This window comes from Leptonychotes weddellii, chromosome 3 (assembly GCF_054177405.1).
Source record: "Leptonychotes weddellii isolate Sample4059 chromosome 3, ASM5417740v2, whole genome shotgun sequence".
Taxonomy (NCBI): Eukaryota; Metazoa; Chordata; class Mammalia; order Carnivora; family Phocidae; genus Leptonychotes; species Leptonychotes weddellii.
In genome coordinates this window covers 145,440,773-145,462,265 of record NC_138371.1, presented here as the reverse complement: position 1 = coordinate 145,462,265, position 21,493 = coordinate 145,440,773, and the positions used below count along the sequence as shown (strand labels likewise).

The 21,493-nt window shown below is 40.0% G+C and overlaps 1 protein-coding gene across 9 annotated transcripts in view; it reads left to right on the top strand.

Moving 5' to 3' along the window:
* Nucleotides 1-21,493, top strand: part of KLF12 (KLF transcription factor 12) — a 504,131-nt gene that overhangs the window by 405,615 nt on the left and 77,023 nt on the right. For 6 of the 9 annotated variants that reach the window (XM_081815026.1, XM_081815024.1, XM_081815027.1 and 3 more), the window contains one exon: nt 56-9,892. The exons of 2 other annotated variants lie outside the window; for them this stretch is intronic. In XM_081815026.1, coding sequence (XP_081671152.1) covers nt 56-176 — 121 coding nt within the window. In that variant the 3' untranslated portion in view covers nt 177-9,892. Of the gene's footprint in view, nt 1-55; nt 9,893-11,489; nt 11,576-21,493 lie in introns of those variants that run through there. One more of the 9 variants, XM_081815028.1, reaches the window with a different exon arrangement.

The window sequence follows — 21,493 nt, the reverse complement described above, 5'->3', positions numbered from 1 at the left end:
GGTTATTATGGGAAAGTGACGGAGCACCAAAAGCGTGTGTCCCTTTTTCTTCCAGGAGAGAAACCCTACAAGTGCACCTGGGAAGGCTGCACATGGAAGTTCGCTCGCTCGGACGAACTGACAAGGCATTACCGCAAACACACGGGAGTGAAGCCATTCAAGTGCGCGGACTGTGACCGCAGCTTTTCCCGGTCAGATCATTTGGCACTGCACCGCCGAAGGCACATGCTGGTGTGAGGACTGCTACCTGTCCAGCTAAGTGGAAGAGCTGGATCTCTTAGCGGCACCCCCTTCAGCAGGGCTGAACCCCCTCCACAGTGTTAACACGAAAGGGCATCACCATCCCACGATGTCTGAAACCAGAGCAGGAAAAAGAAGGAACCCTTCTCCTTCCGGTCTGAAGGTAACCCCCATCAGGACTCCACGAGAAACCCGTCTTCGCGCTGGCCTGGGAGATCCGTGACCCAAACGCTGAAGAGACAGGCATTGTCTCCCGAGCCGTGTACTCTGCCATTTCAAGATGTTTGTAGCTTGGACCAGTTTTCTGAGCTGTCAGACATTTTGTTATTGATCCCTTAAAGGTCATCTACCACCAACCGATGGCTAGAGCAGGACCTTTCAAATTGGGATTCTTCTCCCGTCATCCCCCCCCCCCCCTTTTTACTGAAATTTTAGTTACTGTCTCGGTAAGATAGAACACACATCCAGTCTGTTACCAGCGAGCAGCACGAACGTAGAGAAGGAGCAGCCTGTCGGAGAGTTCCATTCCCTGAAAAGAAAGGGGCACTCAGGCGGCCCTTAGCCACAGTGTGACGGCGTTCTAGATAGCACCACCCGCCACTTGTCATTATGCCATGCCCTGAAGAGAAACCGACATTGAATCTTTCATTTGTTTGTCGTTGATTGTTTTCGTTTTGTTCTGATTCTGTTTTGTTCATCTGTTCGAGCAGAGGGGCAGCGACATTTCAGGTGGAGCGTAGTCCCGGTGTCTGCCCTGGCGTGGACCGGCACAGAGGTGTTCTGTAGTTGAATAGGAAGAGCCTGGCTAAAGAAACTGCTGCCCCACTTCAAATCGCAGTGTTCTGTCCCCTAGGCATCATCTCTTCCTGCCCCTAGTATATGATTACAAGGAATCAGGGGGGAAAAAAAAAAACTTTCTTAGACACACTGGCACCAAGGTAAGAGGTGGGGCTGCTCAGGCGAAGTCAGTGAACATGAAAAATCAGACAAAGCAGAGATGGAATAATGCGCCTCTTGAGGAGAAAAGCAATAACGAATAAAAGGACTTTCCTACAATAACTTCACTGAGGACTCACGTTACCAATTTTCATACTTACTAAAAGGAATTGTAAAAAACACCCCAGCATTTTAGAGGTCTTGGTTACATTGACAGCACTGAGGTAATCTTTCTGCTGTTTGTTGTCCTGCTTGGTTGAGTACCACAATTAAAGATTATGCTCCCCTTTTCTTGTTTGAAAACAGTTATTTGGTGACCAGAAAGGCCAAGGAGGCATAGCAGGGAATTAACCCCTGGGTTAGTGGGTCAGTTCTCCTTGGAACTGAGTCAGTGGAAAGGGAGTGCTCCCCGAGGAAAGCCTAACATGGTGCTAATTTCCTCACTTGGAGAGCCAAGGCTAAGTGACTCTCCATTAGGTTCTTCTATACAGATTTCATTTTCTAAACTGTATCAGACCCCAGGGGTTCTGCATTGGCATGGACAGGGATGTTGAACCCACTCATCCTGTGCTGAGGGTGAGGGGAGATCACAGTCCCGTCAACCCCCTAAAATTATGAGCCTTTCTTGCAACTAGCGAAGTATACAGTAAACAAAGCAATACATCACCAACAGGCATTCTTTCAGAAAAATTATCATATCTTTTCCCCACTAAAAGCTGGTTTTTTTTTTCAGCTTTATGTGGCTAAGGGGCTTGGTGACGTTTTTTTGTTACTGTTGTTGTTGTTGTTGTTAAGATTTTTTATAGCTTAGATATCAAGGGTTACCAGCATAGACCTTTGCAATATATTTTAATTACAAACACTTGATTTGGGGAATTGCACAAATTAACCTCACAATATTCCTAGCTCATTTTTAAATGTTTGAACATTCTGAAATAATTTCCGGCGGCAGGACTGTCCTTTTTAGGATCATCTCCTCATTCAGAGAATCTTATTCTGACGAGGCAAGGAACGATAAAACATTGAAACAAGGACAGTTCATGTTGGATGGTATTAGAAGGAATTGTTTTAAACGTTCAAGCAACAACATCATGATGTTCAGGTCAAATTCTATCTTCAAAATTATGTGCTCTGCATTTTCTGCCAGGTCTGAAAAACTCATCAGGCAATTTCCCTCGAACAAGGGCTTCGATTCTATTGATAAATAACTTCTTTTGCTACACAGTCTACTCCCCACCAAGCACTGTTTTTGGTTTTTTTTTGTGGGTTTTGTTTTTGTTTTTGGTTTTTGGTTTTTGTTTTTTTTTTTTTTTTACCAACTGGAAAGTTTTCTATCTGTACTGTATACAATTCCTACTTCTCATTGCCTGTGACCATTTTGGGTAGAAAAGGGTTTCTTGCTGCATGCCAGCATTGGTTCCTGGTCAGTTGTAAAGAACACGGGGAGTGGCCAACACGGCCGTGCCGCCCTCCCTGCTGGTCCTGGAACCCGGTTGGCAGTTAGTAGGTGAATCACCCAGCTGCAGTGTAGACTTGATTTCATTCTGCCTGCCTTCAGAAGATGGGCCAATCTCTTCTCTGCGCAGAGATGTCTTGAGAGTGTTACAGGTAGAAATGGTTTTTAGAATTCATAGAACTGACAGGCAGTGGGAGCTTCCTGAGTGACAGCTTGATTTAAATTTAGCACAGAACTAAATAGGCTGCTCCTCTCTGATCACATAGGAAAGGTTCAGGGAAGTGAGCTTTTTCTCCTCACCCTCGGAAAGTGGAAACCAGACTGAGATGGTAAGTTAGCCGCTAAAACCTGTCAGTGTTACGCCATCCCCCCGCCCCCGACATGCTCGATACTTCTAAAGAAGGATCCAAGCACAAACAGTGAGTGAGTGAGTTGCCGATCTCATCCCAGGACTGAAACGTACCCAGGGCTCGTCCTGGAACATAGCAAATTCTCCCTGGTGAGTTTTCTACTCCTGTTTCCCCACGGAAAGGAAAGCGGTTGGGGAGAGAAGGAATTGGGTTTTTAGGGAGGAATATCTTCAGGCATGGAGAAGCCTCCTCCATTTCATCTGCGTCCATTCTAGCCTCTTTTGAAAAGCACAGTAGTAGATGATGAACACCAGAAAAGGCGCAGAAGCCACAGGACTTGTCCGTCCCCTGATTAGAAGCATTCTTTGCTTTTAACTTTGGAGCTGTTCAACTCGCAGTTGGACGTGTGTGCGTGTCTGAGAACTTCTCCGCAGACAGCGTAATGGCTTGAGAAGCGACGGTAGGCCTGGCGATCTCGTGCATTGTAGAGAAGGAGTTCAAGGGAGTTAGCGTTCTTTGAAAAGTTATGAGTTACTCTGAGGTTCTAATAGATTCCCTTCTGACCTTAAGTTGTTCGGAAGCAGATTCAGTCTTCCCCATCCACCTCCAGCCCCATCCTGTCAGTTATGTGTGGACTCTGAGAAGCCTGCTTGATAACTTGTCTTAAGTTCTATTAAGACGTTTAGACTGAACTTCCTAATGGCTTTCCCATAAAGAATATACTACTGCCTGGCATCACTTCGACAAAACACTATAGGACATTTATTTTCAAAAGCAGTGGAATAACAGTAACACAAACCACATTTTTTAAAAGAGCACTTTTTATTCACTTGAAAGTTTAAATGGAAAATAGGAGGAGGATTGTGGGGGGAAAGAACTTACGAGATGCTACAGCGTTTACAAATGCCAGTTCTAGGTGATTAGAAAGGCCATTCTCCCTGTGGTTGAAATTTGGAATATCTTATACCAAGATTGTGTTCCTTTTTATACAACTTTTTTTAACTTCAAATTTTGCCATTTGTGTTTTAAACGTAAATATAATTCTGCACTTTGAAATCAGTTCGTTAGAGTGATAACATGTATATGGATAAAGATGCAGTATTCCTTATTCTGTACTTTATTTATTATACTTACCAAAGCTGCAATTGAATAAATCCGGTGAGGTGAGGCCTTCAGATACGCTAATACGCCTTTGTTATGTTGTTATGACTGCTTAGAAATGTAGCCATGATGTGGTTATAAAGGTGTCTTCACACTTACAGCGAGGACTGACAGAATTTAAGCAGTGTTAAGAATACCAGCACCCACCATACGCTGAGTTTTCACGTGAGGGACTGAACGTGAGAGAACTCTCATGGATCATAATAGGCCCGGGAAGCCTTAATACTCATAATCCATAGTCCAGTCTCAGATTTTGCTCTGTACTCACGCCTGTAAATTGAGGAGGTAAATGTATTCTGTAACTTCATTAACCAAATCTCTTCCTTCAGTTTTTCCGAGGTAGTGCATCTCATTAAAAATAACCTGTCAATTTGATTTGGTTTTGTCTAGAGAAGGGGTTTGGTAAGTCATGTCTTCCATATGCGTTTCTCCTTACCCCACACTGCCTTCCACTCACCCCAGCACATACACACCTGCATACACAGCAGTCAGTGGGCTAGCAAATATCAACAAAGGACTTTTTTAAAAGAATGAATTTGTAATAATCCATGCTGTCTAGAAATGTGAGTTATTTACCTTATTAGGGAATCAGCTTATGATGCTATATATGACTTTGCCTGCATTTTATAGTTAAGAAGTGTACATAAAACTTTTAAAAATGCTCTATTTTCACAGTTTCATTATAGAGTAATGTCTGTTTAGCAAACCATGTCCATTGGTACTTTATGCTGAATACTGTGCAGTTGCAATAGAAATTCAGATTTTCATAAGAAAATGAAATAGGAGGATACTGCATCTTTAAAAAAAATAGAGTGAAAATATTTTGCTGTATTCGTAAACATATGTGATAGTGGAAAAGTATTTTCAAACTCGCAAATTTTACAGAGGTTGTAAATAGTTTGATGAAGTATGTTGGGGGAAAAAAAGCTTTTAGTTTTCATCACAATAAAAAAAGAAAGAAACTTGTTCAGATATGCCTTGTATATCTTACAATTAGCAATATTGCCGTGGGAACTCTGTTCTCCTCTGGCAGAGCACATTCCTTGTGCTCTGACAGAATGGAGTGGCCACTCGTCTCCATTTAGCCAGGATGGTTTAAAACACAATGAAGTCATTTTAAGTTGCAAACAACTGATTCCAAATTCAAAATGTCTTTGCCTGGGAAGGGGGAAATAGCTGCATAGGATTTTACTTGTGCTAAAGAGAAGCATCTAGCAACTGTTCTCTTTTCTCAATTATCTTCCTCCTCGATGAACTAGTTCTTGACGAGAACAAAAAACAAAACAACGGTAAGGTGTTTATTCTTGTTTAATTCCAGAGGGAATGAAGAGTTTTAAGAGTAGCTGCATGCTGACAAGATTAAGTGCTATGGTTATGGCCACATGTTAAATGAATCTATGCTGGCAATAGGAATAAGCTAATGCCCATTTTCAGAAATGAATTAAAAGCTGGAAGTGCCTGTCAATAGACATTATGACCAATGAGATATCCCTATACTTTTACACAGCAATAATTCTTCATTACTGGGTTTTTCCTCCACGTTTGGGAAACACACACACACACACACACACACACAGAATAAATATATGCACATAGTAAACTGAGTATGTTCACATAGCCACAAAAAATCTTTTGTGATTTTTAAAATATACCTAATCTTGTTTATGTTAGTATTTCTTAATTTAACCTTACTTACAGAATGTAAGAATACAAATCTGAACTTTAAGATTCTCTTCAACATATACACTCTGGCATATGGCAATTATAATTTTAAGATAAAAACTTCACGGATTTGTCCCAAACTTGCAAAGCACTCTGCGTGGCTCAGAAAGTTTTGCTCAGTTAACAAAAGCCCAGCTTATTTACAGCAAAACACTAGAGAGATTTGTTTGTTCTACTTTGTTTTGTCCACTAATACCAAATGCACAAATTCATCTTTACATTTCTTCATTTCCTTTTTCCCTAATATTTTCTGTTATCCTACAAGAACCATTTTGGAATGAGTAGCCACACTATCATTTCTCCCCTAAAAAGCCTACTGAAGACTGCTGACACTTAGTAAGCCTAGCTTTAACCAAGGTTTGCAGTTAGTCCTGGAAATTACCAGATTTACATTCAGAACTTCCCTACTTTTTCCCATAATTATTTTACTGCTAGAAGTGGAGTCATGAATAGAAATATACAATGAGATTATACGAATAGACAAGAGCCCTAGAAATTGTCCAGCCTTACCATCTCAGAGCACAAATCCACCCAAACAAGCTATTGAGGGCTATCAGTCAAATTATATTCTTTCAGAGCCAAACATTTGGTAAGAGCAATTTTAAAAAGTATAACTGTGATTAAACACTCAGGCTTTAGACAGTGAAGACTACCACAGTGGACAGTGATCTACATATTTCTCTAGAACCAGACCACAGGCCTAGAAAACCATCTACTGTTTCCTCCTCTAAGTTTCAGAAAGAATGAAAAGGAGAAGGAAACGTGCCAGGATAGGGTGTAAAAGAGCCAATGAAGTGTCAAAGGAAAGCGGCCGGGTTCTTTAATGTCACCACAGTCAAGTCTTCTGACTGGGCTGTTCTCTGCAAGGTGTCTAGAAGTGCTAAATGGGAAGGTCCAAATTTCAGCAAACCATGAAAACAACAGCTATCCTTTCTTAAATCCTTACTCTATACCAAGCATTCTACTAGGCCACTTTGGGACCCATTGCCTCTCACCCGTAAACAGGTCTACATTTTATGGTTGGGAACCTGAGGCACAGAGAGAGTTGGCTGAGTTGTTGGCAAACACGGAAACAGTGAAGAGCAGAGTGGGAAGGTGAAGAAGCTACATATCTCTGGCTCTGAAGCCTGTATTCTTCCCCCCTGCACCACACTGCATGTGCCTTCCCAGCTGCCAAGTTGCCATATTTCTAACTGAAGTGGCTTTATGGCTGGGTGGTCCTATTTTCCAAGTACAAGACAGCACATGATAGGACAGTGGTAGCTAAGGTTTGAAATCAGTCTTTTCCTGGAAAGTCATGCATGAAGGATCATTGTAAACAAACAGCAAGGACCAGTCTCCCTGAACTTGTCACTTTCCTCCTAAATGTTTGGCCTGGAGATCCCAAATCATGAACACTCTCCCCTGCTGGGTAGCATTTTAGCCAGAGTGGCTTTTCGCCATTCTATGGATTCCTTTGTAGGCATAGTAAAAACCTTTCCACCTGTAGACCTTCTAGAATCTGCTCAGATTGCATCGGAAGTTTTCACCTCCGTCGATGGAGTCGTTACTAACAGACTTGCTAGTCTGGCGGCTGATCTTGGGGTGGCAATCACAAACATTCAGATGCTGAGCAAGGAGAGAGAACGGAGAATGCCTTTTCTGATTTCTCACCTGACAGTAGTACTGCCTTGGAATGTTTTAAATAGTCTTATGAATAATTTGTTTATAGTATTGTTGTTAGTTTAATTGAATTTTGTGTAAGAAGCTGTCCAACATCAGAGGAGTCAGCCCCCATCCCTTTTCTGTGTAGAACAAGGTCCCTGACAGCATTGATCCATGGAAATACTAATGGGCTTAGAAAACATTAAGAGAATGTCATTTCTCATGGTGTTTCGTTTTTCTGAAAATGAATCTCCTGAATTACGATCTTTCTCCCTGTTCCTTGGCTAAGGGAAGAGAGAAAACCTGTATAAACAAATTCCCTTCCGTGCTGAAAGCAAGTGTTCCGTGTGCACGAGCCGCTGTTGGAAGGGCTCTCTTCCCCGTTCGTTGGGTTCCACAAGCAACAGTTTCTCAACAACCAAACCACAACTTGAAGTGAGTTGAAAAGAGATGAATAGTGGCAACAGTCACATCAGGACTTTTTTTTTCTTTCTGGGTTTCATCTCTAGAAATTGTAAATGTTTCAGACAACAGAGTCTGCCCTTTGTGCAAAGCAAGAACCAGTGATTCTGTGTGAATACTATCTTGCTTTTTCCAAAGCAGGCCTACCAAGACTTGCACAGAGATTCATTTTTGGTGAGAAATGAGGGTGAAGAGGAGGGTAGGATTTGGGCCAAATTCTAGTCACAGTGCTCAAGTAATCAAAAAGGAAGACATTTTAGGGACACACCAACATCCTCCCTTTGCCAATTTCATGCTCCAAAGATACAGCATAGCACAGTATAGAAAAATGCTTTTGCCCTACTCGTGTTTCCAATGTTCCCCTTGCAGGATTTTGCAATTACAGCCAGACTGCCGTATACATTTTGTTCCTCGAACTTCATTACGTTGGATGGGTGTTGAACTGGGGCACTGGTACCTGTACTCAAGGCTCTTTCCTATCAGCTTGTCTGTCCTCAATTTGTTGTGTTTAAGAATCCATTAAAAAAAAAAAAATCACCCCCACCCCCACCCCCACGGGACGGTGGCTGTATTGTTTCGTCCATGTCTATGTGGGACACATTGCATCACATGGCAAACCAACTCTCTGTGGATACAAGATAACTACTTACAAAACCAGCTTGAAAACATCGTCTTACGTATTATGTCATCCTGCATCATAATGCAATTATGTGTATCGTAACATGCTCATTTAAAAAAAAAAAGAGAAACCAGCAAATTCGTGTTCGTCCATTGAAGAATGTACTCAGAACTTTCTGTGTTGTGAAACGATGAGAACAGACCACCTTTAAGATACCCACCTGCCACTTAAAATGACTTAGTTATAATTAGTAGTAGTCTAGACGCTGCTCTTGGCGTGTGGGGGTCAGTTCAAACGTCACGTTCTTCGGAATAAATCTCTCACTCGAATTTGAAAAATATATATATACGGGAATAAAGAAAAATACCATCTTTGGCCAAATCAAGCAGGCATCTTTTTTCCTTTTCCTTGACACTTCACTCATTATACGTGATGACTGGATCACAAATCCATCTGTGGAAAAATACAAAAACGTCCTTTAGTTTACAAAACAGTTATCCGAGGCTCAAAAGCCTCTGAACAGCAAATTGAATAGATGTGCTGCGTCTGATTCACTTAACAGATGTAATTTCACAAAAGACTCTGGGGTCTCTGACCCCAGAGAGTTAGAATGCCCACAGGAGGTCCTACGCATTAAAGGACACCCCCCCCCCCGCCCAATGATGCTGACAAGCAAAGGTGTTCGTTCATGTCTTAGATCTTCATTTGGTTTTCTGTTCAGAGTTTTAATTGCAAATGAATTTATTTCTCCAGCTTATCTAAAGATCTAATTTCCCAATAGTTTCCTCTGCATTTATATACTCTGTAGCGTTTAGGCAACCCCTGTTATAAGTTTATTAATATTATGTAAGTGTTGTTCTTGTATTTATGTATAGTGTATGTATTGTAAATATACTCAGAGCTTTTTTCCTTTTACTGTAAAATGGTGATTTTTTTTTTTTTGCCCTATGATAATGTAAAGGGAGACCCTCCTAATGAGATTCTCTCAGAGGATGATTATTCCAGTCTATTCTCAGAGATTTAAATGAACAAGTGTTATCGTTTTTAATGGTGTCTCAGACATATTCTGTTGGTGCATTGCTTTTCTGTATTCAACTTTCCTATGAATTGAGCTGTGAACCGAAATAGAGTTTAAACCTTTAACTGTATGCATTTGTATAATTATCTGAATGAAGGCATGAAGGTTAAATAAAGCATTTTGTATGGAACAAAACTCCCTAATTATTACTAAGGCTGACTCAGACACTTTGGAAATCATAGTTATTAACCATTCTAATTAAACCTTTGTTATGAAAAGTTTTACCACTTGTGTATAGTGATTTGAAACATAGAACGAGATATACTGTATACTCAAAAATGAACAGGGCTTTTATTTCATAACAACTAGCACCTAAAGAAGGATTCCTAACTTAACGTTTTACTGAATATAAAACTAAAAAGTGGTCCAGAAATATGAAGTGGTATGAAAAATTGTATCTTTCAGAGCCGAAAATGCAATCTCTCTAATTGAATAAATTATTTTTTTCAGATTTTGTGTATCATCTAAGTATAGAATGATCCATCTAGCACATGCCAAAGCTAGTTTATTTCTGTATATTTTTAAGAAAACTGGATTATGAGGCTTTGAAAATAAGACCATTAATGAGTAGAACATCTTTTGAATAATTGCTAAAATAAGCACTTGAAGAATCTGTTTAAGTATCCTCCTGCATTGTGTCCTTCAATTGAAGATCTTCTTAGAAAAATCCATTCTACAATTGGAATGGTAATAAATACTACTAACAATTATATAGAAAGGTGATAGATGATAGATAATTAAAATAATAATAAAATAAAATAATAAAACTTCATAGATGCCAGGCAGTATTCTAAGCATTATATCTGTTTCTTATAATTCATTATGAAAAATTCTGAGTTAGGTACCATTATTATCCTAATTTTTACAGAGAAAAAGTGAGGCACTGAGTTTAGGCAATTTCCCCAGTCCGTCTGGTTCTAGGATTGGTGTCCTTAGCCACTAAAGGGCTATGGGTTAAGGGGCTGGAGACAGGATGGAAGGTGGGGAGCAAGGGCTGAGGTGGGAGAGAGTTAAGAGCATTGAATATCATAGAAACATTCAACAAATACTTTTGATTACATATGTACACGCAAATATAAAAAACAACAAAGTACTACCCTTCATCTCAGACTCCGCAAACCATTGTGTAGTTTAATAACTCATAAAAATCAGAGAGTGAAATCATTTTGGGCTCACTTTATTACTGACAGAAATCCATTTCCAAATGAACGTGGAGTTCTGCACAATCGCTCTGTTCCACTCAAACTGTGGAGAGAGCCACAGGGGCATACGTCCCACCCCATCCCCATCCAAACACGCTTCTGCATCAGACGGGAGACTCCGTGCACTCTTGCTCTGCCTTTGCCAGACCTGGCTCTTTTGAGCACTCTGAAGGGGTCCTTTCCCAGGGGAGTGATTTTTTCTCCCAGTCAGAGCCTTCTTGGTAGCTCCATGGTGATCACAACCCCAACTTTGCAAAAGAAAGCACTCACTAAAAGATTATAAGATTTTTTTTTTAAACTGAGGCTTAAACCATAAGTACATTTTTACTAAATTATTTGTGAAGATTTTAGTTACACCATGTTAGAAATACTCCATTAAGGCAGAGGCCAATAAATTAGAGGGGTCTATCTTGTTCTACACTGTGGTGAATGAAGCATGGTAGTAACTTGTAAGGGTGAACCTAATTCATTCAATTACTTCATTTTGGGTATGACTTTGTAACAAAACAGTAAGTTGAACATTACATTTATGTCTTTGGCCTGATTTTCCGAGAGTCCTCTTTAGGCCGTGCTAACAGTCAAACCAGCTCCCTAGTTATGTTTTTTGTTTGTTTTTCAGTTCATCCCAGGAAACTTTATCGTAAGAATAGACCAATGAGACAAATCTCACGGAATAAATCACATGATACTGTTTTTACTCTCAAGGTAACTTATTTGTTAATATTTCTTCTCCTGAGTGATTCCTGGATACTTCAGTAATAGGTGGGATTATATGGGTGCTAGATAATTCTGTAACTTCCTCAGTCCTCTCCTTTACTTTGGGTGTTTCATCATAGCTAAGATTTCTAGCCCAAATATTGATGGTTTCATTGTTTCTTACTCTCTGCAATATAACGATTACAAAACAAGAGCATGAAATGGTTAAAAGTATAGAAATGGCAATGTGCTTAGGAGTAGAATACCTTGGGGCTTTATCAAAGAAGAAAAAAATATATCAGTGCTAGAACAAAATCATGCTCCCTAAAAAATGATTTTAGTCCCAGATGGCCACTGATGGTTTTCATACCATATAGTGCATTGTCTTCCCACCAAAGTTGCACAGTTTCCTTCTACACAATGAGTTCCTTGTACTTTGTCTGAGTGCTGTCTGGATTTAATATATTTCTCTCCCAGCAGTGTAATAAGTATAATTTACATCACTTCCTGTTTAGTCTAAATTCACCAATGAACGCCTACACAGCTCATACACTTGAGTGATTATCTATTTCTGAAATAAATTACATTTTCCTTGTACAGGACAATTTTTACACAATCTTCTTCTTTTACAGTTTCACTGTGTTAAATTCCTCTGTGTGTGTGTGAGAGAGAGAGAGAGAGGGAGAGAGAAAGAGAGAGAGAAAAACTTTTATGAGTCTATGATGACATCAGCAACCTTAGACTCAAGCAGGTATGCTAAAAACAGGTTCACTCAGGCATGTCCCAGAATTGCTTAAACACATGGATAGCCATCATGATGCCCCCTTTTATTATAGCTACAGTTTATGTGAATATATTAGAATCTATCACCCTGGAGAGGATTGCAAGGCACTGCAAGTCTGTGCCATGAGCTACTGTGATATCCACGTCCCTTGGAGCTTTCAGACTGTACCAAAGATTCAGGTCAGTTCCAGCATCTCGAGAGCGATCTTGCTGTTGCCCCAGACTCCCCTGAACTCTTAAGCTTGATCATAGACCAGGTCCGGAGGTAGATGTGGTCCTAAGGGTTAATATGGTTGATCATCCTCGGGGCCCTTTAAGCTGACATTAGTGTGACCCGTACATTCTGTTGCTGAACTAGGGTCTCTGGGCCCTACTTCACGTTTCATTGCTGATTGGGAGCCATTGATTTGTAATATGTTTAGCATGAATCCACACAGTGACTTAGGCATTGATTGTTGATTCTTTTGTAATACATATAACAGTATTCTATATCTTTTTTAATTTTTTTTTTTTTTTTTAATATTTTTATTTATTTATTTGAGAGAGAGAATGAGAGACAGACAGCATGAGAGGGAGGAGAGTCAGAGGGAGAAGCAGACTCCCTGCCGAGCAGGGAGCCCGATGCGGGACTCGATCCCAGGACTCCAGGATCATGACCTGAGCCGAAGGCAGTCGCTTAACCGACTGAGCCACCCAGGCGCCCAACAGTATTCTATATCTTAAGTGAACATTTAAGTTATAGTCAATATATCTAAACTAGGTTGGGAAATTTCATAAAGTTTATTTGTTTAGACACTCATGCATGACACATCAATGTTATTATGTTTACTGGTAACAATTTTTACATGCATAAAATAAGGAAAAGCACATTATTTGAGTTATTAGTCTGTGCAGGTATTATACTAATTAACATGACATAAAATTTGTACCTAAGACATAATCTCTAACCAAAAGTAGGTTACCTCCTACTAGGGGAGATAAATACACAATTTCTATAGAAAACATAAATGAGGGCCACCTAGGTGACTCAGTGGGTTAAGCATCTGCCTTTGGCTCAGTTCGTGATCCCAGGGTCCTGGGATCAAGCCCCGCATCAGGCTTCCTGTTTCTCCCTCTCCCGCTCCCCCGGCTTGTGCTCTCTCTCTCTCTCTCTCTCTCTGTCAAATAAGTAAATGAAATCTTAAAAAAAAAAAAAAGAAAGAAAGAAAAGAAAAGAAAAAAGATAAATGGATTAGCAACACCGAAACTGGCTACAGTGTCCTGGAGGCCTAAAGGTAGACAGAAACGCTTCTGTAACACAGGTAGTCAGCTGGGCCTCCATGTTCCCTGAGAGCTATATAGCATAAGGATGCTCCAATCCCTAATTGCATCCATACCAAAGCCCTCCCCAAGATGTCTGTGAACTTTGAGGGTGTATGCAGCACTGGGAGGAAAGGAGGCAGGGCTGCTTGCATTATCACAATCAACTCCGTATCTTGGTTCGGGGATCATTTTAAGGTCTGCTGTGTTTTCTGTCCTGTCAGCCTCTTCCTTGATTTACTACGCAAGTGCACACATACACAAACACAAGCATGTGGAAATTGTATATTTATTGTTTGCATACTGAAGCTTTGTGTCTCACTAGTGGCAATTAAATTCATTTAATGGGTCAAGATGAACATTTTCCAAAATTAGGTAAAAGATGAAATGGGATGACATAGGATAGGATGGAATGGAATGGAATGGAATGCAAGAGAAGAAAGAGCAGAGAAGATGAAGAGTAGCTTTTGTTTTTGTTATGTATACACGGGCATGAGAGTGAGGAGGCCCAATGCAAAAAGTAAAGTTTGAAAGCCTTTGGTTGACTGGTCAATCTCTCTCCTTTTGTCCTGCACAACATCTCCCAGGACAAATCCCAGTGTGTTCATTTCTCACACTGAGCAGTGTATCCATTGTGATGATTAATTTTATATGTTAAATTGGCTGGGCTATGGTGCTCAGATATTTGGCCAAACATTATTTGGGTTGTTTCTGTGAAGGTGGTTTTTTTTGGATAAATTTAACATTTAAAAATGGACTTTGAGTAAAGCAGATTACCCTCCGTAATGTAGATGAGGGGCTTAATAGAACAAAGTCTGCCTGTCCCTAAGAAAGAAGGAATTCTGCCCGTAGACACCCTTGGATTTGAACTGAGTCACTAAATCCCTAGCCTGCCAGGCCACCCCCATTATATTTTGTACTTACCACGCCTCTGCAATCGTGTGAGCCAATTCCTTAAAATAAATTTGTCTATAGATAGAGATATAGAGGCTAGAGATACAGATACACACACACACACACACACCCCACCCTGCTGGTTTTGTTTCTCGGGAGAACCCTGGCTAATGCCTCCTTCTATTTGATTGCTCAGGCTAGTTCTCATCTCCCTGACCGAAGGGTCTTACCTTTTCCGCTCTAAGACCAACCCAAATATTTTGCTAAATAAAGGTAGCTCCTTCTTCATGAAAACTCTGCTGCCAGTTACAGTTTGGAATGGAGATAGGAAGGTTATTTCGTGAGGGATGTGGCTCGTATCGGATGATGTGTTTGGCGGTAGTATTTCAACTGGCTGAAATCAATTGATTCTCGTAACTGGAAGACCACGGAACCATAATCTTTTCAGCATTGATTTATCCCTGAAACTTTCCTTTTTTAGTTTTTATTATAGTATATAATTTATTTTATTTTATTATGTTATGTTAATCACCATACATTACATCATTAGTTTTTGATGTAGTGTTCCATGATTCATTGTTTGCATATAACACCCAGTGCTCCATGCAGAACGTGCCCTCCTTAATACCCATCACCAGGCTAACCCATCCCCCCACCCCCCTCCCCTCTAGAACCCTCAGTTTGTTTCTCAGAGTCCATTGTCTCTTATGGTTCGTCTCCCCCTCTGATTCCCCCGCTTCATTTTTCCCTTCCTACTATCTTCTTTTTTTTTTTTTTAACATATAATGTATTATTTATTTCAGAGGTACAGGTCTGTGATTCATCAGTCTTACCCAATTCACAGCGCTCACCATAGCACATACCCTCCCCAATGTCTATCACCCAGCCACCCCATCCCTCCCACCCCCCACCACTCCAGCAACCCTCAGTTTGTTTCCTGAGATTAAGAATTCCTATATCTGAGATCATATGATACATGTCTTTCTCTGATTGACTTATTTTGCTAGGCATAATACCCTCTAGTTCCATCCATGTCGATGCAAATGGCAAGATTTTGGGTTTTTTGAATGTTGCATAATATTCCATTGTGTATATATACCACATCTTCTTTATCCATTCATCTGTTGATGGACATCTTGGTTCTTTCCATAGTTTGGCTATTGTGGACATTGCTGCTATAAACATCGGGGTGCAGGTGTCCCTTCGGATCATTGCATTTGTACCTTTGGGGTAAATACCCAGTAGTGCAATTGCTGGGTCGTATGGTAACTCTATTTTCAACTTTTTGAGGAACTCTCTCTGAAAACAGTATGGAGGTTCCCCTGAAACTTCTGTCATCCTTGTTCCTTTTGGCAGCTTCTACCTCAGGCTGGCCGTGAGATGGTTGCAAAAGTCCCAGGCCTCATACCCATGTACAAGTGTAACAGAGGAAAAGAGGGACTTGCTCCCAGAAGCAGCAACAGGAAGGAAAACCTGTAGCAAACCTCTCTTCCTATTTCATTGGTCCAATTCAGAAACAAGCACAGCGCTGAGCCAATCTTTGGCAAGGGAACCCTTAGACAAGGCCAGTTCCCCTGTGCCGCAGGTTGGGGTCAACTCCTCCTAAGGGTCATGAGCTTCATAGGAGAATAAAATGGGTTCAGTGTGACTTGCAGGTTTTAGTCAATTGTTTGTAAGTTGCTCAAGGCAATTAAATCCCTTCGAACATTAAAAACTGAATTTGTAAATTTAATATATATGCTTTCTCTTTTAAGAACTTTAGTGGATGAACAGCAAGCCATCCCAAGAACTAAATATTTTCATAAATGTATTAAACTTTAGATATGGTAATTCTTAAATTCTCTAAATGTTCTTATTTTGCATATAAATCTTATAAGATTTCAACTTGAAATTAAAAAAAATTTAAGTCACTGCTTAAATTCCATATTTCCAATTAGATTCATAAGTTTAGTTTCTAGCAGGACATACTCTATTAGTTATTCTCTTAGTTATTACAAGTGTCAAATATGCACAAATTTCTTTTTTTTAAGATTTTATTTATTTGAGAGAGAGAGAATGAGACAGAGATCATGGGCAGGGGGGAAGGGTAGAGGGAGAAGCAGGCTCCCCACTGAGCAGGGAGTGTGATGCAGGACTCGATCCCAGGACCCTGGGATCATGACCTAAGCCGAAGGCAGACGCTTAACTGATGGAGCCACCCAGGTGGCCCTATGCACAAATTTCTTACACAAAAATATTAACACCGTGATTATGATTCTCAAATATTTCTATACTTAATCATAAACTGTCTTGGCGTTAAAAGGAAACAATTAGAACATTTCAAATAGTTTGGGGATCACCTTCTCAGACGGTTGAAGTTGCATTAGACTAGAGATCTCATTTGAGATACTGATATAGTATTAACATGGATGGGAAACCTATTGGGTTATAAACACGGAGCTCTATTTATAACGCTGAATAAGAAATCTATAACTTAGCAAGAGTAATTAACTGGGTGATTATGTACGTCACATCCCTAGGCTAATTTTTTTTTATTATCTAATTTTTCCATATTCTCAGGGAAGTCTGTACATAGCCATATACACACACATACACTCCCAGTGCAATTCTACTTGATTGGATTTGCATTTACTTGGGTCTTTATACACTGATTATACCCATATAGTCCTAAAGACTTTGGAATATGATGGATTTTTTTTTCTTATAATCATTCCTATCAAGTAGGGTTATAACTCTTGTCAGTATTAAAGTGACCATGTGAACACATAGATCTAAGACAGTGGTTCTCAATGAGGGGCACGATTTGCACCGTTTGCACATTTGCACGAATTGCACATTTGCATTGACAAATGTCAATGACTGGAGACATTTCTGATTGTCATGACTGGGACAAGGGGTGCTACTGGCCCAGTGGGTAGAATCCCAAAATGCTACTAAACATCTGACAACGCTCAGGACAGTCCCCCATAACAAAGGATTCTTCAGTCCAAACTGTCAGGAGTGCTGAGGTTGACAAACTCTGGTCTAAGGTCATGTCAAAGTCATTAGGTTCCCAGGAGCAACCAATATTATTCACTCTAACCCGCAGAAATGGCAGAAGGAGCCATGAACAAAGAACTGATTAGATGGATGGTATTGGGGAGATGGCGAACCCCTGCACTCTGTGTTCTAACCACAGTCAAACATCTGTACTGGAACGGACCTACATTCCTATCTCAGACTTTCATGCCTGCATCCATGTCACCCTAGCCTAGAACATTGTTTTCTGTGTGTCCATTTAGTGAATTCTAATGTATTCATTACTTCCCCTATGTAATCTCTGAATCTATTACCTATCCGGCTAGGAAATGACTAGCATTTCCTCTTGTGCCTTGAACATACATCGAATATTGCACTTAGAATGCTGTAAATAGCTGGTTACATATCTTCTTCTTAGCTAGATTGTGAGCTGTTTGGGAGTAGAAATTGTGCTTTATTTGTCTTGAATCCATAGAGCCTGGCACGTGGTTAGCCTGGCACTCAATATATATTTGATGGCTACATAAATGATCCAATTTATAGATAGGATTTTGACAAGGAGAATGGAAACAAGGAAATTGAATGGGTACTTTTGAACTAGATCACAGAGGACCATGAAGGCTAAATTCTGGAATTTGGTCTTTATTATTTAGGCAATAGACAGTGAGTGATATTTTTATTTCTAAAATGAATGTACTGGTAAATTTTTTTGAAAGTTAAGTCATATTTTAAATGCACTCTCTTACACACACATGTACACACACACACACACAAATATATTTGATTTTCTTAAAGAAAGAGCATAGTAAAATAACCAATAATTTAAAATTATTCACATCAAAATTAACATCAGTAGTAGACTTCTCAAATGTATTCCATAATCTTTCACTGGAACTTCCCTATATATATTGTTATGGTAATATATGAAATTTTTTAAAATTAGAAAATGGACTTTTATCAACATATCAAAGCACTTCATGGGTAGAGAATATTGTAAAAAGTTCCCAAATTATTAAAATTACAGGTACAAATTTACCTGAGAGTTTCAACTCAGACTCTCTGCTAGCGCCCACACTTGTTAGCATTCGATTTCTTTTCACAATTTCAATCCACACAGTCTTATGACAATAAAAAAGCCTTTTTATTTCTGTTACTTTAATACTTTTGCATCTTTCCCAAGAAAATCTTCAAGACAATTCACATGTGGAAAGCGCTAAATTTATTTAGAAATAGCTTTATTAGAAACATAGTCTTTATTTAGCAATAGCTTTCCAGGCACCTGGCTGGCTCAGTTGGTGGGGCATGTGACTCTTGATCTTAGGGTTGTGAATTCAAGCCCCACATTGGGTGTGAGATGACTTAAAAATAAAATCTTTAAAAAATTGTTTTCATTTGATTATTTGCTTATGAGTGGGTTTTAAAAACACATTATATAATAAAGAATTTTGAAACTCAGAATGACAGCTGGTATACAAAATTCACTGCAATCAGAAAATAGTTTTCTTCAAGTTAAAGAAAAGTGTCGACTAAAGCTTTTGCTGAGTGGGTAGAATTGTAGATGAGAAGCTTAATTTTCTAGTCAGAAATGTTGATTTCCCTCAAGTCGTAGCATTCACAGGGCTGGGTAGCTTGCCCCTGTGATAGAAGGCGCCTCTGGAGCAAGAAGGCATGAGCTTACACAGTACTTCCTCACAGCCAAGGCAAGTGAGAACAGGCCACCTCCTCACACCACTAATTGAGGTTTTCTTTCTTCTTTCTGTATTCGTGTATTTTATTCTAAAATTGTCATTTCCTGTCTTTTGTGAAGGTTTCTGTAATATTGGAATCATTCAGCCCAGATGGGGCCTAAAAATTTTTGCATTTCCTTTTTAAAAATTCATCTTCTACATTGATGTGGCTGCCTTTATTCACATCAAACCAAAATAATAGTCTCTTTTTTATGATGTGTAACTGTGATACATTTATTTACCAATATGTCAACTGCATTCGCATGAGGTATTTATTTAGCTTTTGTGCATGCGCAGGGAAATGCTAATCATGGGCTAGTTATTTTCCACCATGACCCTGGAGAGCTACTACTTGGACGGCTTCTTTGCCTTTATCTGGGGACTGTGACTTGTGAAATTCTTGTCACCCTTGCAGGGGAGACGGGTGGCATTTTCTGTGGATTTCTAACTGGTGGAAGGTGTGCCTATTAAAACCTTAAGACATTAAAGATAACAAAGGCAACATTTTTACTTCTTTTCATTGTTTAATCTCTTGGCATTCTGTGTATATAAAGAATATCACTGGACAGAAAGCAGTAATAAAGTCCAGGAGTAGATAAAAGCACAAATAGTGAAACCAAGGTATTTGTAAAGCTCTATAAACCTGTTAACCAGAAGTTGCAGTTTGATCTTTACATACAGCCCAGTCTCAAGGTTAACTGCTCCATAAACTTCATGAGGCACTGCTGTTTGTATCTCTTCACTTCCTTATCAACTAAAGGACTCCCTCCCATCATATTTCTTCTAGTCATATTCTTTTGAATGTATTATTGAGGAGAGATTCCTCTACCTTAGATTTAAGATAATGTCATCGGCCTGTTGACATCAGTTCACAAATAGGACATGTTTGATGTCAGCATAAAGAACATCGCAAGTGGCCTCAGTCGCTTGTTGATAAATGGTGTGGTCATGGCATTTTTGGTTTTATGATGAGAGGGAAAAAAAAAACTGTCTGCCAAACATAGAAGTGGATTCTTCTCCCTCGGTGCCAAAGGATCTAGGTAGAAGGTTGTAACTGTGAATGTTTTAAGGTTAGAGGTTAAAAAGGAAACTTTGGATGAAATACATTGGTAGAGCTATAGCCTTAGTCTTTGTTACAGAAGGTTGAAGATATTTAAAGTGTTAGCCCAGTGAAAGAGCATTTGCTTTAAGGCCAGAACAAACTGTTTTTAGATATTGGTTATTCAGTTTACCAGCAGAATGAGGCCTGTAAGTTGCTTGCTGCAGGAGACACATCTTCGCACGGGGGGTAGTAACATTGCCTTCCTCGCCTTGCGAGGTGTACACAGGACAGCACGGGCAAAGAGCACAGGACAGAGCCTGTCCTAAAGTTGGCCCTCAGGAAGGGATTTGTTGTCATTCTTAGCTCCGCAACTCCATAGAGGGAAGGGATTTCCACTTTACTCCACAGGAGGGAAATTTCAGGAGGATTAGCCCCTGCCATTCTCCACCCTTCCATGTTTCCTCCTCAAAGGAACAGGGGTCACTTGTGTGTTTTGTGAACTCAAGTGAGTGAGCACACAGTGGCTCAATCCCTCGGTCTCAGAACACCCTGCCCTTAGGGCTCCCAGGTTCTTGATCTGATCCAAAGCAGAGATCCTTTCCTCATCATCATGGCCTTACACAGAGTCTGAGGCCATCTCCCTGCCATCTCCAGGAAGGTAAAGGTGATATTTTCCTTTGTGAGTGAGAGCTTTAAAAGTTGGAACAAAGAAGATCATAACTACTAAGTACGAGACAGTACCTGTCTTAACCACACACAGATTAGTAGCTGCTTTGCTGCGGCTCAGCTAAAAATACCCCTGCTAGCCCACCTCCCCAGGAAATATATTCCATATCTGCACACTTACTGTTTGAAATTACACATTAGACTCCATTTATTTGCCTAAGGCTTCTTACCACTTACTAAATATGCCAGGAAGGGCAAAAGTGGTAGCCTTATCAACAGTCACACCTTGGTATGAAGGAGTCTTTAAATGTATTTAGAAGAGCAGGTTTGAGTTAAGAGAGGAATGAAAATAGTACAAACACTGTCCTCATGTGATTGTGCTCTTTCTGTGATGTTGGTTGTGCTTGCTTGCACTACTTAGGAGTTACAGAAGTGGCAAGGGGTAAGGAAAAGTGTACAAAGGTTTGTGAGAGAGAGATAAGAGCCCTGGAAAATAAT